We start from the raw sequence: 13,738 nt of genomic DNA, 5'->3' as shown, positions 1-13,738 counted from the left end.
CAGGGCCTGGTGGCATCTCCACGGGGACGAGGAGTTTATTTATAATCACAGGCCGCCCTTGGACCAAACAGGCCCCAGCACTGATCTAACATGCAATTAATACACACGGCTGAGATCACACAACTCACATACCAGTACACACAGGTCACACAGCATGTGTGTGTGTGTGTGTACATACACCCATGCACAAACATACTCAAACACTTTTTTTTCCTAGCACTTAATGCAAACACTTCTTCATCTACCTTTTGCAAACACTTTACAGAACTGCCATACTCGCAGTGCCTATTTGACAAAAGCTCACCTTGACCACAAGACACGCACACACCCTGTGCCAACAAGACTTCAGCACACAATGTAGAGGTTTGCCTTCAAAATAAGAGTTGTGTAAATTCCCAAGATGAATAGATGCATAAACAGAAAGCTTGAGGAAACAGAGAGCTATAAAGAGCCGTCTGTCTGCACACACAGCTACACACTTGATTTACTGTATGTCCCCCTAATGAGCCGCCATGGTCTCTCTCTCTCTCTCTCTCTACCTCTCTCTCTCCATCTCCCCTTCTCTCTCTCTCTCTCTCTCCCCCCTGTGCAGAATGTAGATTAATTCACTGCTTAATTGTTTAGTAAATTCAATTTTCCACATTCTATTCTACCTAGCTTTAGCTAAAGTTCTTAAATCTGCCGCGCCAAGCCAAGGGAACCCTATTTGTGAGCCGTGCATACCTTTTTTTTCCTCTTTTTTCTTTTTTTTTTATTACCATCTCTCTTCCCTCCACCACCCTAATTCGCCATGAAAAGATTTTCCTTGCTGGAAATTCTGATTCCGCTATGATCGTTGAGGCATTCCAATCCGATGCATTCTCATTGTGCCGCGTCTAAGATGCAAAGGGGGGGCTTCCCTTTCTCGCTGTGCCAGGTCCCCATATCATACAAGCGCTCATGCAAGAAATGTTGCCTTGCCAATTCATTTGCAATAATAAAGAAAAATGGTTAAGGTTGTTGTGCTTTTGCCCCCCACCTTCCCCTCTTTCCTCACTCAGAAATATCTTTTGTGATGATATGGATATTTACTTTTCACTCCATGCCAGTGAGCTTGCAGGAATAATCATATGTGCATACTTAACGGCACAGACATAAATATCCAAATAACCCCCCACATGTACACTCTTCAGTGGTGGTACATCTGAATCAAAGATGACAGTTGGGCTACTCCATCCCCCAGAATGCTTTGGTGCATGTGTTCTCTGCGGTTGTTTTCTTAAACACAATTTTTGACCTTTTGCAACAGCGCTTCCTGGAGTTGAAATCTGTGAGAATGCCATGTGTTGCAGCAGCAGCAGCAGCGAGATGGCCTGCAATGAGTGCGGACACATTCTCGCACTCAGCCCAGCGCTGGTGGGGAAGCTGTTAGTGAAAGGGGCTGAAAGGCCAGCTATTGTAAACTCTTGTTTACTCTTCTTTGCACTGTGACTAGATAAAGCAGGATCTGCCTCTCTGATAACCGGCCAGGCAAGTGCTCGCCCAAACTACCTCCGCTTTCTCTGCTCTCTCCACCCCTCTCCTCCCCTCACTGCAATATTAGTGCCTCTGAAATGAAAAGAGGGGTTGGTAATGGTATGCGTGGTGAAAAAAAAAAAATAAGAAGAGTGAAGCAGCAAAGGACCCCCCCTTCCATCCCTCTCCCCCATTCTGTTCTGCACTCCCCTACCTCCCTAACTCTCCACAATAGACAAAGGAAGAAGAAATAACCTTATAATTGCTAAAGGGGGTGAGGGAGAAAACTGGATTTGGTCTCTTGAGTAAGTAAAGTATGCTACAATGAATAGCCGTCAGGTACTCTTCAATCGGCTTTTTAAAAAAATGGCGGGTTCACCTCAAAGAGGCAACCAAAGATAATTACATGTTTGAGATAATTACCAGAGCTTTCAAAGTCCATTTAGATGACACTCGCGGAAACTGACAAACTGATTTTCTTTCTCTCTGGCCTTTCCACTTCAGGCTTCCTTGTTTACTCTCTGTGAGCTAAAATCCAAACAAAAACATTAACTTGAGTGCACTCCCCCTCCACACTATCTAACCCCAAACAAAGCATATTCCTTTTTTTTTTATGGCTGTGAATGAAAAGGCAGGCGTAATTTCTTAATGACATGTTTTGCTGTGGTTTCTTCGTTAGCCTAGCATAGCCTGCTGCAGTGGGATGTTCTCGGAGGATCCCTTGGAGACGGGTTGTTTGTGACGGCGGCCATTGTCAGAGGCTTGCGGGGGGTTAAGGGGGAGAGGAACTCTCCATTAGCTAAGTACACATGTGTTAAGCCCAGGTTATTGTTTACTTAGCCAAAGAGACCACAGCAAGCCTTGGGGACAGACATGGCCGACCATCAGAAGTAACACAAGACACAAGCCAGGAACTTTATTTGAGTTTGAGATTTTGTGGGGATCTCAACAGAGTATCTACAGCACTAATAAGCACTATATTTCAGTATTACTTTATAGTTAAAAATCAACCAACACAACACCTGAAAAAAACTAAACTGAAATTACAAGTGTAATATAGATGTATAAACATATATGAAGCCCCTGACGTTGTGTCTTTGAAGTCACTCTGGCCTTGATTTGCTCAATCAGAATCACCCCTACTTGCTATTCCAGCACAATAATGAAGAGGCTAAGAAACACACAAGTCACGTGGTCGCCTCTTTGTATCACTTGTTGAATCCTTAACAGCCGCCCCACATTCACTCCCGATGGAAAAAAAAGGGAGTTCAGGGGAGGGGAGGGAGTAGTGGGTGTAAAGGAGGGAGGGGGTGAGTGAGGGTCAAACCTCTCTTCTATTCAACAACAAAAGCCGCTATTACCAACAATCACCAGCGTGATTCAAAAGTTTGTATTAAGATCAGCGGCATGCCACTGTAGGAGAGAGAGGGACTGAAAAAAAGAGGGAGAGAGAGAGAGTGTGCGCGGCTGTTAAGTCGGGTGTAACTCGATCCATACTTCAACGAGAAGCGGATAGATTAGCGATAGCGGTGTACTGATTAGGAAAATAGTGGCTGACCCCAGCGGTCAGGGTTTCCATTGAGTTAGGAGGGTTGGCAAAGGAGGGGGGGCAGGGGTCACTCTTTGACCGCCAGAGTTACCTAAACCAACACTGCTGGGTCTCTCTGACCTGGAAACTAGCACTTGTATGCCATAACAGTGCCAATTGTTGGGAAAAGATACAGCGATAGTGCTATCAAGAGTAAATTCTTACACAGTGACCACAACACTGAGCTCACAGAGGCAGGGTTTGTTTAGGGAAGATTGTGTGGGACTTAAGAAAAACATCAACAGACCCCAAATGTATAGATGTTATTTTAGATTGTCTGCTTTTTTGCATTCTTTTTACATGAATTCAACAGCAAAAACAACAATCGCACTCTAAAAAATGTCACAGAGCCGCTTTAACCTCTCCACTAAATTAACTCAACAGATCAACTGCTCAGCATTCAGAATCATTTAAGCCTCTCTTACATCCACAAAAAGGCAGGCGGAGAAGATTTTTAAGGGAAAATTTCAATTATTTCCAGCCCCACTTCAGCCTGCATGGCTCAATCAAGTCGAGGAGCTCTTGAGACTTGGAGTGAGTCCTCAGCACTATTAGTAGTGTTCTGCTCTACAGCGGAGGGCCCGGGCCCACAGAGTTCATTAGCAAATTGCTGTGCCCCTCCCTGTGCTCTCTGCACAATTAAAGGCAACTGTGCAAATGACGTACTGCAGCGTGGAAATACCTCCCCGCCTCTTTAGACAGAGGTGAGCATGTGTGGAAGGCAAATAGGGATGCAATCAGCAGAGTGACTGCTGCCACATTTCAACAACAAGCAGACAATTGAGACAGACAAAGCCATTTTTAGTGTAGTGTGGGCACAAGCCCCTCCACATTAAAGGCCGCTTCAAAATTCCCTCAGAATAACGTAATTTTACCGTCTTTAATGTTTATGTGCAGCGGAGTGCAGAGCAGGATGTGTTTGTCTATTAGGGCAACTGGAAATGTGCTGCTCAAGTGAAGAAATTAAGCAAACGTGGTGGGAAGCTCTCCAGGGAGCAGCAGAGAAAGGGTTAAGAAAGTCCAACTGGTGCTAACCAGTCACTCCACTCACATAGCACCTGAGGGGGGTGCTGCATTTATCAGGCCAGTCTGAACACACACACACACATTCGCACAGCAGCACACACAGAAAAACACACACACTCACATACACATATATGCATACACTTCTAGACATAAGCATGCACACAGCTCATGCGCACACATACACACAACCCATACACACACACACACACAAAATGACACACACAAACACAGGAGGGTGAGCCCAAACTGGCTGGGCTGCATTCACAAGCCAGCACAGAGCCTCTCTGACTTTTTCACCTCTCAGCTATGCTCTGCTTTCTTTTGAAAGGGGCTCAGCGTCCCTTCGTACTCGCCTGCACAGGCGGGCTAACAAAACAATGTAGAGGCATGTAAAGAATATTCAGAAAATTACGGTTATGACGCAAGAGTGCATAATGCAGCAAGAAAGTCTGCGCTGTTGGATTGTTGAGTTTAATAAATTCAAAGTATTTTTTTTTCCTCTGACATTTTTTTCTCTCCTCTGCTACAGTCGCCTCACTGGAATAAATTGGTTTATGAATAAATGAGCCTGCTTTCTCCATCTTGTTAACATTGTTCTTTGTGCAAATTTTCAGCATTTTTTTCCAGTCCACTTCAACTTTATGCCCGAGGGCATATATTAAAAATACATATGGAAAGAGATAATGCACACACAACGCTAATTTGTTAAGGATGTCACTCCCTAACAACCAAGATAAGATGTCATACAAAAATAGCCCACAAAACTCAAAAAATATATATTCAGCCGCAAGTAAGTTATGAAGCGCAGTGCCATTAGATTGACAATATAAGTATTCAGCAGAGAGGCTGTTTGGATATGCCCATTTACACACAGCCTGCTGCTGAGGACAGGCTCCATGTTATCCTGCTGGAACAGAAGCCCATCCCTCAGTATTACACTGCTGTCAAAAAGTTTTTCCTGCGTTTTTATACGAAATGTACCCAAAGGTCATTTATATTATTCTGTCATATTAGTGTAAACACAAGAGTAATGTGGTTCTACCCTATACTGTCTATATGTAGGGACCATTGTCACATTGAAAATGGGCCATGTCTTCATCTTACAGTCAATTAAAGATCTGCATCAGTGCCTCAAGCACAACATCATTTTCTTCATATACCTGAAAACCCAGGGGAGTTAACACACCCTATTTCCATGTCTATATATCATAAGGCTTCATTCCATTTCCTGACCTCATCTATTAAAGAAAAAAAACTTTTGACAACTGAATCCCCGCGAGAATACAACAAGCCGTTCAAAGAGACACTTAAATGCACAAGTGGCGTCTGTGTTATTTAATTCTGCTTCTGGATTAAATGAAGTATTATCTTCCGGGTGATCTTTCTCATTTCCATAATCAGACATAAGGGGACTGAGCAAAGGAGTGGGGGTCTTCCCAGTCCGCTCCCAGTCCTGCCATTCAGCCCGGAACATAAAAGCCTGTGGCTGCCTCTGTGCGTCCTCAGACCAGCCACTCAACCATATGGAAGTCCGCGGATTTAAATTATTTAGCCTAATCGCTTCATTACTTTTTATGTCGGACTATCCAACTAATCCCTTTAATTTGGACACTTGATTTTTTTTTCTCCCACCTCATCGGTGTGGATGGGTTATAAGCGAGTCCTTTAAAAGTCTGGGATAGTTTCACTTATTGAATCATTGTCTCATAGCCTGCAACCCTGTCTGCTGCACAAATGGCTCGAGCTATTAATGGCCGAAAATCCAGATTTGCATAATTCTAATCATCGGTTGCTGTTATCATTATTTAACGGCAGTGTATGGGCCATTAGGGTCATGCCTGTGCGCGCACTACAATGTCCCCGGAGTGCCAACAGTCAGCGGAGCACATAATGAAGGCTGTGGTTATCTCTGATATCGGCACAAAAGGGAAACACTCCCTAATCTACCTTTAATACCCTGAGCGTCTATAGCTTTTTGGAGAAATAACCCGTCTTATTGGAGCTGAATCTGTGCGCGAAATAAAGGAGGAGGAGAGGAGGGGTCTCGATAAGCAATGTGCACTCATGTCTAAGGAAAAATACTGACAAGACGCGTAATGAACCGTGAACTCCACAGTGGAGAAAGCAAGACACCCCAGCCACAGTCTGCAGCCCATCCTGCTGCTGCACAACACACACAGAGAGAGAGGAGCTGATAATGACGTTTGATTTCAAAAAGAGACAGAGAAATGGAGAGAGGCTCTAAATTAAAATCGACATGAAGCAGGTCAAGTTTATGTCGATGCTTTTCCCAGCTAATCTCCGCAGGTCGGTTCCGGGTTCAAGTCTTAATGGGCCAATAATAGCGACATTATTCAGAAAAATTTCTCATTCCGATGGATGGAATGTAAAACGGCCTTAATCATATGCAAATAACAGCGCAGCGGAGGAGTGACCCAGAATAGCTGAATAGCCAGCAGGGAGAACACACACACACACACACACACACACACACACACACACACACACACACACACACACACACACACACACACACACAGACTAACACACATGCACACAAAGGGAGAGAAAGAGATGTACCTGATCAAGGGCCACCGATGATCTCGTGATCTCCTCGCTGTCTGATTTGGAGCCCCCCTCTCTGTCGTCTATGACCAGGTCGATGGGCATTTTGCCTTTCAAGCAGCTGATGTACCGGTGACAGAAATTATCACACAGCTCGTGCACCTTCAGGGAGAGAAGGCAGAAGCGTCACACACACACACACAGACTCACACACACTCAAACTCCCCCTAAAAATAAGCGACATCATGCAGCAACTGTGACATGTGCAACCAAAACAAACAAACACACACACACACACACACACACACACACACACACACACACACACACACACACACACACACTCAGAGAGAGAGAGAGAGAGAGAGACACAGGCACACACACACAGACACACAGACACACAGACACGACAGCATTTGACCTGCAAAAGGCCTGAAGACTGTTTAGGGCAATTTGGCAAACTCAAGATCACAGCACAATTATTATATCTAAAATGTTTAAATATTTCAAAAGAGTTGACACAAAGAAATCTGGAGACATATCACTATTGTAAATCATTAGGCTAAAATGGTCAGAAACTCTAATTAATTGATGTATTTTACCATAAATTGGTTCTTATAATATCTTATCTTTGCTCTGAAAATATAAGAAATGAAATAAGGTTAATCTGGACAACCTCAGGCAACTGTGTGTCCAGTTCCCGTGCCGTGGCATTGCGCTCCATCCGGACTGTGACAGTAAATGTATTTTTCCTCCTCTTAAAATAGAGATATCGTCGAAAATTGACAGTGACAAGAGGGCTCAGAGGCTACAACGCACTCAACAGCCGTGTTAAATTCATCATGGGTGCCCCGGGTAGTGGCCATTAGAGGAGGGTGACCCGCGTGACTGACATTTAAGGTAAACTGTTAATTTCATCTGATTATTGCATTATCACTGCCAGTGACTGCGGCGCGTCATTACGCACGAGAGAGTGAAATGTCAGGTTGGCAAAGAGGTTTTCAAGACTGCAAACTGCCTGAAACTTTATTTTCAGGAGAGAGAGGGCAGTGCACCAGATACAAGCTGTAAAAACTCAAACTTTGAACAGCTTTGATCATGTTCCATAACGCTAAAGTTGAGGTTAGAGTTGACCTCACAGGCTACTGTAGTCCATGTAGTGATCAGAGTTTTACACCCACTCTGCCTCTCTCCACAGATGGCTGCCCGGGGCCTCTTGCCCTCCACAAAAAATTATTTCAAAATCTTGCAAAGTTCGCCTATATGTTTCACCTTGCATGCAATTTGTGCCAGCATTAAACTTCATTAAAACATGCGGGGAGATTTGCGCACACAGATATCCGTTCCAGTTGTAACAGCTTGCATCGTGATTAAACGCGGAGGAGAAATGGCCCCATGATTGATTCTGACGCTAATTATAACCGACTAGCAAAAATACATTTTCGCAATACAGCCCATAGGTCTGAAGTGTAGTACAGTGGACAGATACGGTGAGAGAATATTACCTTCTCCAGCTCCAGAAGATGAAATCGTAAAACTTGAATGGCTTGAATCATCTGAAAAATTAAAATAACAATAAAAAATGAGCTGCTCACATCTCTTGATATTAAATAGGCACGATTTTCTCAATACAAGGAACTGCAGACGAGGAAAAAATATTCATGTGAATGGATTTTATGTGGGGCTGATATTAAAGTTGGACGTTATTGCAATATGGAGAGCAGGCGTACAGTACAGCCTGGCGCTGCAATAAGCCTCAGAGTCAGAGATCTATTAGCAGCAAAACGTTCCTCTCATATCCCATCCACAGAATCAAACTGTACAAAGTGAAAATGCTTGAATAAAATAACTTTGCAGGCCGAGTTCAAAGGTTTGTGACAGCTGTCGAGCAGCGGCCCTCCATGTGGAGATACGACCGGGGGCCATCATGATATCAAAAAGCCCCCAAAAGAGGAGCCTCACCTCCAATCCTGCTCTAACTTTTCAGCAGCACATGTCTCTCTGACCCATATATAGAGACCACCAACAAACATTGACAACTGCAGCTGAGGGATAATGCAGGACATGTAGCTTGTTAAAAATAAAATGTTGCTTACCAAATTATCCAATTCTGGATTCGATGAAAATAAAGGCTTTTCTGCCCGAATCTAAAAGCAAAAACATTTTAATTAATGCATGCATACAATATATCATAAGACTCTTAATTATTTATTGTATGTGATTAAATGTGGCATGCAAGTAATGATATATGGTGGTATTACTTCCTTTTGTAAGCACAGCAAACAAACACTACGTGAAATTAAAACATTTTTAAATAACTTGTTTTTATTTTCTTTAAATGCAGAATTGACTTTACGCACAAGAGTTCGAGGTCCACACAGAATGCTTTCAGTCAGAGCTCTAGCAGCCCGAGCATGCAGATTACAAAGAGTCAAACTTTCCTGACCTGTTTTGCAAACACTGCTATGTCTTCATTGAAAGATTCCGATGAACAGACGTCTCCTCCCGCCACCCCGGGCTCTCTGGGGGTGCACGTCGCTAATTCACATTTCTCAAAAATCAGTGCAAGCAAGGGGAACAGGGGGTGCCTGGGAACACACACACAATAGCAAATGTCACCAGAGAGAACAGCGCCGGGGTCAAGACTACTCCAGGCTAGATTTAGCCAGCCATGCTACTCTTCAACAACTCGCCCATGGGGACCGCTGCTGCAGCCCGCGTGCTATTATATTATGCAGAGTCTCAGAGAAAGGCTGCAAACAGCGCACAGACTTCTGTGATTAAATCTCAGCGCCTAATAGCATAAAAGCTTCAGAGTCAGTCAAAGTAATTCCGTGCACAGGGCTCCGTTTGGATCCCTGAACTGTGTGTGTGCGCGTGTATGTGTGTGTTTGGAGCCACTGAACGTGCAGTTATTTGTGGATTATTAAGTGTTTAAGTCATCAGAGTAAACATGTGCAGACTGGTTATACGCTGAAGGTTGTGTCAGTAAAATGGCGCAGGATTGCCAAACTGTTCCTGTCGTGCTTTGCCACCGTGAAAACATCATCCTAAGAATTTTTAATTTGAGTTTTGTGAATTATTAAATGACATGTAAATATTAAAATTACTTTGAACGTAGCATATGTTTCATTTGTTGAAGTCTTGCACAGCTCATGCAATTATAAAAAATGCGCAATAGAGAGTAGGTATTTATTTTGCTCTTGACAAACAATGAAACTTAAAAAGAAACTACGCACTCAAACGCTAAAACAAATATTTGGTCTCCTAATAAAAGGAAACTTTCCTCCATAATTATTATGAAGAGTCAAACCATTTATTTCTGTGTAATCTAAAGTTTCTGAAACAGCATCCATGAGTAAACTTCACATTTCCATACATATTTTTCAATTGTTTACCCAACAGAAACACAGGACACAAATGATAGACTTCAAACAATGAACAATTCTGAGTTGTGCAAAAATAAAATAAGAATAAACGCTGCGTTGACTCTCGCCTCTGCAGCAGTTTTTAACTTTCTTCTTTTAACTTTACATGGACGCACGAGCGTCCCAGGCACACTACCCCGGACTTTACCCTGCTACGGTACTAACTTTGCAACCCCGAACCCACTCCGGCTGCCCCCTTCCAGGCCTGCCCCGCCCGAAAGAGTCAGTTTTCCCGCAGTACCTACCCGTATATCGCGTCTTTATCTCTCTTGAGAGCGTCGTTGACGGAGGAGCCCATGCTGGGAGGCATGGTGTTGGTGTGGGCGGTGTGCGGGTACTGGTGCGAGTGCAGCTGGGGCCCGTGGTTGAGGTGCACCGCCTGCATGGACCGGGCGCCGTGCGGGTCCCCGTACATGGTGGTCGGGATGCCCACCCCGTCCATCCCGTAGTGGGGCAAGTCTTCGTACTGCACACAGCAAACACACAGGGCCACAGTCAGTACACAGGCAACAATATAAACGTTGGTTATTACTTTGTTTGTAAAACAGCATGTCAGGAATATTTTATGAGATATTAGGAGTAACAAAAGTGAGACTTGAACATCTGCTAATCTTAAAAAAGGCACTGAATTATAACTTGGCGGGATAGTTTTATTAATTTCCAAATCAAGTTGCTAAACATATTTGTTATTTCAGAGTAGTTAATGACAACCTTTTTTACTATTTTGTACAAAACTGACCCTCTTCACACATTCAAAATAAGCCAGTTAAATGAACCCAAGTGGTTGACTTTTTAAGAAGTAATTCAAAGAAAACAGGTTTACAGACCACCAAGTGACTTGTTTAGTAGCTGATTGTTTTAAGGAGAAAAACTCAGAAAAATATTTTAGAGTAAAAAAGTTTTTCACTGAACTTATTAAGAGTGATAGTTGTAGCTGAGAAATAAATAAAATCAGTATAAATAATTCAAAAGGTAAAAAAAAAATACTTGCAGTAAAAAGTGTGCAACTATAGTTAAACGGCAATTTTTTTACCACCATTCACCAGGCAACTATTATATTTTAACACCATCAGTGTATAAAAACAAATGTGCTGAACTTCTAACTTGCAGTGTTTTCTAATTCCAAAGGGTCGTTATTGTGCAGCAAGTTGCTCACTGTCAAAAACACTGAGAACGGTGCTGCAACAAACGCATGTTGTCTTTTAAGGGCGATATTAAACTGAAGCCCGATAATCAAACTTTTCCACGTGTCACTTATGGTTCTGATATTGTTTAGTCTTTAAACTGCTGTTTAGTAGTTCTTAAATCTCAGCTGGCGTGTTGAGACGTCAAAACGTGTTACAATGTTAATTCACGTTGGTATAGGCTCAAAGTAAAATCTTTATTCTAGGTTTGCACCTCTAACTGAGTAAAGAAGAGGCTTGAATTATTGATAGTGCTCTCTGGAAGTGTCAAACAAGTGTCGGGCACAAAGTAAAAAGCATTCTCACTTAAAGCTGAGCTTTCTTGACCCTTAAGGCAAAGAGGTGCAAACCCCAGCGTGGTGCAGCCCCAGAGCCAAACTAGGCAGCTAAAAGTGCCCCGAACATCTCTGCTTTTGCACAGTTTACTGTCCGTGAGAAAATCCCAGGCGCTGTTCTGAAGCTGTCCTGGAGTGTGTATGAATCAAAGAGTTTGTCATCAGCCCATTAAGAAAATCTGCCTCACTGCCTTTATGTTAATATCGCATGTTTTGGCACATTTTGCGGAGCTGATTCCCCTTTTCTGTCATAAATGCTCGCCTCAATGTGGAATCTTGACAGAGCAGTCTGAGGAGAAATGTGGAGATGTGTTTTGCCTCTTTGCCCTCCCCCATTTTGCTTCCAGTAACTGACCTGTCATAACTAATCTAAAAAACATAGCCGATGTGAGATATGATCACGCTTCCAATGTCCCTCAGCGGGCCGGTTCGTGTAGCAAAACGAGCGCGGCCGTGCGTAATAACGTGCCAAAAGACGCCGAAAATGAAATAGTCATCTCCATGTGTCAGGAATACGACAGAAACTTTCGCCGCGAGTGTGTGTCCGTGCGAGTATGTGTGTCATTAAGCCACGTTACAGCGCAGCATTGCATTCAAGCAGACACAGCAGACTTAGAGAAACTTTTTTTTCGGGGGGATTGCCCTACGTACCCGTTGCGCCATAACCCTCCTGACTCCCTGGTCGTCCTTTCACTTTAGATAAATCCCCTCTGAGGCCAGGGTGGAGACGAAATGAAGAAAGAAAATCCAAATAAACAGGAATATGTTTCAGCCAAAATCCTGTACGCCTTGTCTCTTTCCACGGAACGGTGTAGCCAGCCCCCGCTCTCTGCGCAAGTTTAAGCCCAGGCGCGGCGAATAGGTCCTCGGCTGTCCTCTCCTCGGGGCAGCGGCGCCAGGCTCCTTTCCCAAAACCAGGATGAAAATAAAACAGCCCCTCAAACAAAAGTGGCGACTCGCATGGCTTTTTGCCACTCCGCCTGTCAGTCAAAACACGAGGGCTTGTCAAAAGTACCGGATGAATGATGGTCCGACGCGCGTCTCCACGGGCTCGGCACCACCTAAACGTTAATGGTCACAATCAGAGTTAAAAAATGAAGCAGCTCTCCTCTCGTTTTCTTTGATCACTCTCGGCTCCCGGCTTGATTTTCTTATGCAAAAGCGTCAAGAGGAGATCAAGAGGAGGTGGGGTGATAATTCTGGCTTAGGCTTTCTTAAAGGAGCCACGATCGATGCTGAGCGTGTGTGCGTAGATGTGTGTGTGGCGGTGGATGTATCTGTATGTGTGTGAGTGCGTGTGTATGCATGAGCCGCCTGCCCCGTTTGTGTACAATGGATGTGTGTGTTGAGCTGAGGAGGAGCGGAGGATCTGGACCAGACTGCTGAAACCCGGAAGTAGTGGTGGCCATAACAGGTCGCGTCTTACACAACGCACCGGGCTGCAGCAAGTCGTGCGGAGAAGAGGGGGGGTGGGAGGACCCTGCGAGAGCCAGCAAGCCACGGCGCGAGCTGGAACAACACGGGGATAAACAGCGAATATCCACCTATGGCTCCTGCTTCAGATCTCGGCCACAGAAAGTGTATTTATTCGTCTGAGAACACTGAAACGTCTGAATTTTGGGACCAACTGGCATCTATGTCTGTGATAGTCAACAGTTTAGGACCGGCTTATTGAACCATCTTTCAACTCTGAAAGAGATACTATAAGGTAGGCTATGTTATCAAGAGTTTAAACAGGACTGGACAACCAGTTTCAGAGCTATAAATAACTCATCATTTTAGTTTTACATTATGGTGAAACTTCTGAGATGCGCACAAGCTCTTCTGCAAGATATCAACGCTGCGGTCTTTGGAGACAAACATCCAGTCCTGCAGGTTTTGCGCTTCTGGTAGCTCACTTTCTAGTCCTGCACAGTCTATTTGCTTTCTTTGTTTGCATGCAATGATGCACATTGGGTTCGGATCTTAAATGCACAGAGTACAGCAATGGTTAGCAAAGTATCAACTGTTCATAAAGATCAATAAATTTAACTTTTGTCAAGTTATCTATGAGCATAACTTTGTTAAAAAAGGTTTCTTCCTTCTTCCAGAATTCAGAGCAATACCATTTGCCAAAAT

General features: G+C 43.8%; 1 protein-coding gene across 2 annotated transcripts in view; it reads right to left on the bottom strand.

Annotated features, from left to right (window-relative positions):
- meis1b (Meis homeobox 1 b) overlaps positions 1-12,999 on the bottom strand; it is an 80,436-nt gene extending 67,437 nt beyond the window's left edge. For both annotated transcript variants that reach the window (XR_004631082.1, XM_034682407.1), the window contains exons 1-6: positions 12,272-12,999; positions 10,347-10,567; positions 9,120-9,261; positions 8,770-8,820; positions 8,179-8,229; positions 6,689-6,835 (exon numbers count right to left, since the gene is read on the bottom strand). Coding sequence is in view for 1 of the 2 variants with exons in the window: in XM_034682407.1 (XP_034538298.1) it covers positions 6,689-6,835; positions 8,179-8,229; positions 8,770-8,820; positions 9,120-9,261; positions 10,347-10,567; positions 12,272-12,283 (624 nt within the window). In the remaining variant the exon portion in view is untranslated. The remainder of the gene's footprint in view (positions 1-6,688; positions 6,836-8,178; positions 8,230-8,769; positions 8,821-9,119; positions 9,262-10,346; positions 10,568-12,271) is intronic.
- Between the last annotated feature and the right edge of the window lie 739 nt (positions 13,000-13,738).

This window comes from Notolabrus celidotus, chromosome 4, assembly GCF_009762535.1.
Source record: "Notolabrus celidotus isolate fNotCel1 chromosome 4, fNotCel1.pri, whole genome shotgun sequence".
In the NCBI taxonomy this organism is placed as follows: domain Eukaryota; kingdom Metazoa; phylum Chordata; class Actinopteri; order Labriformes; family Labridae; genus Notolabrus; species Notolabrus celidotus.
Note: the sequence above shows the minus strand (reverse complement) of the source record. Positions and strands in the feature narration are given on the sequence as shown.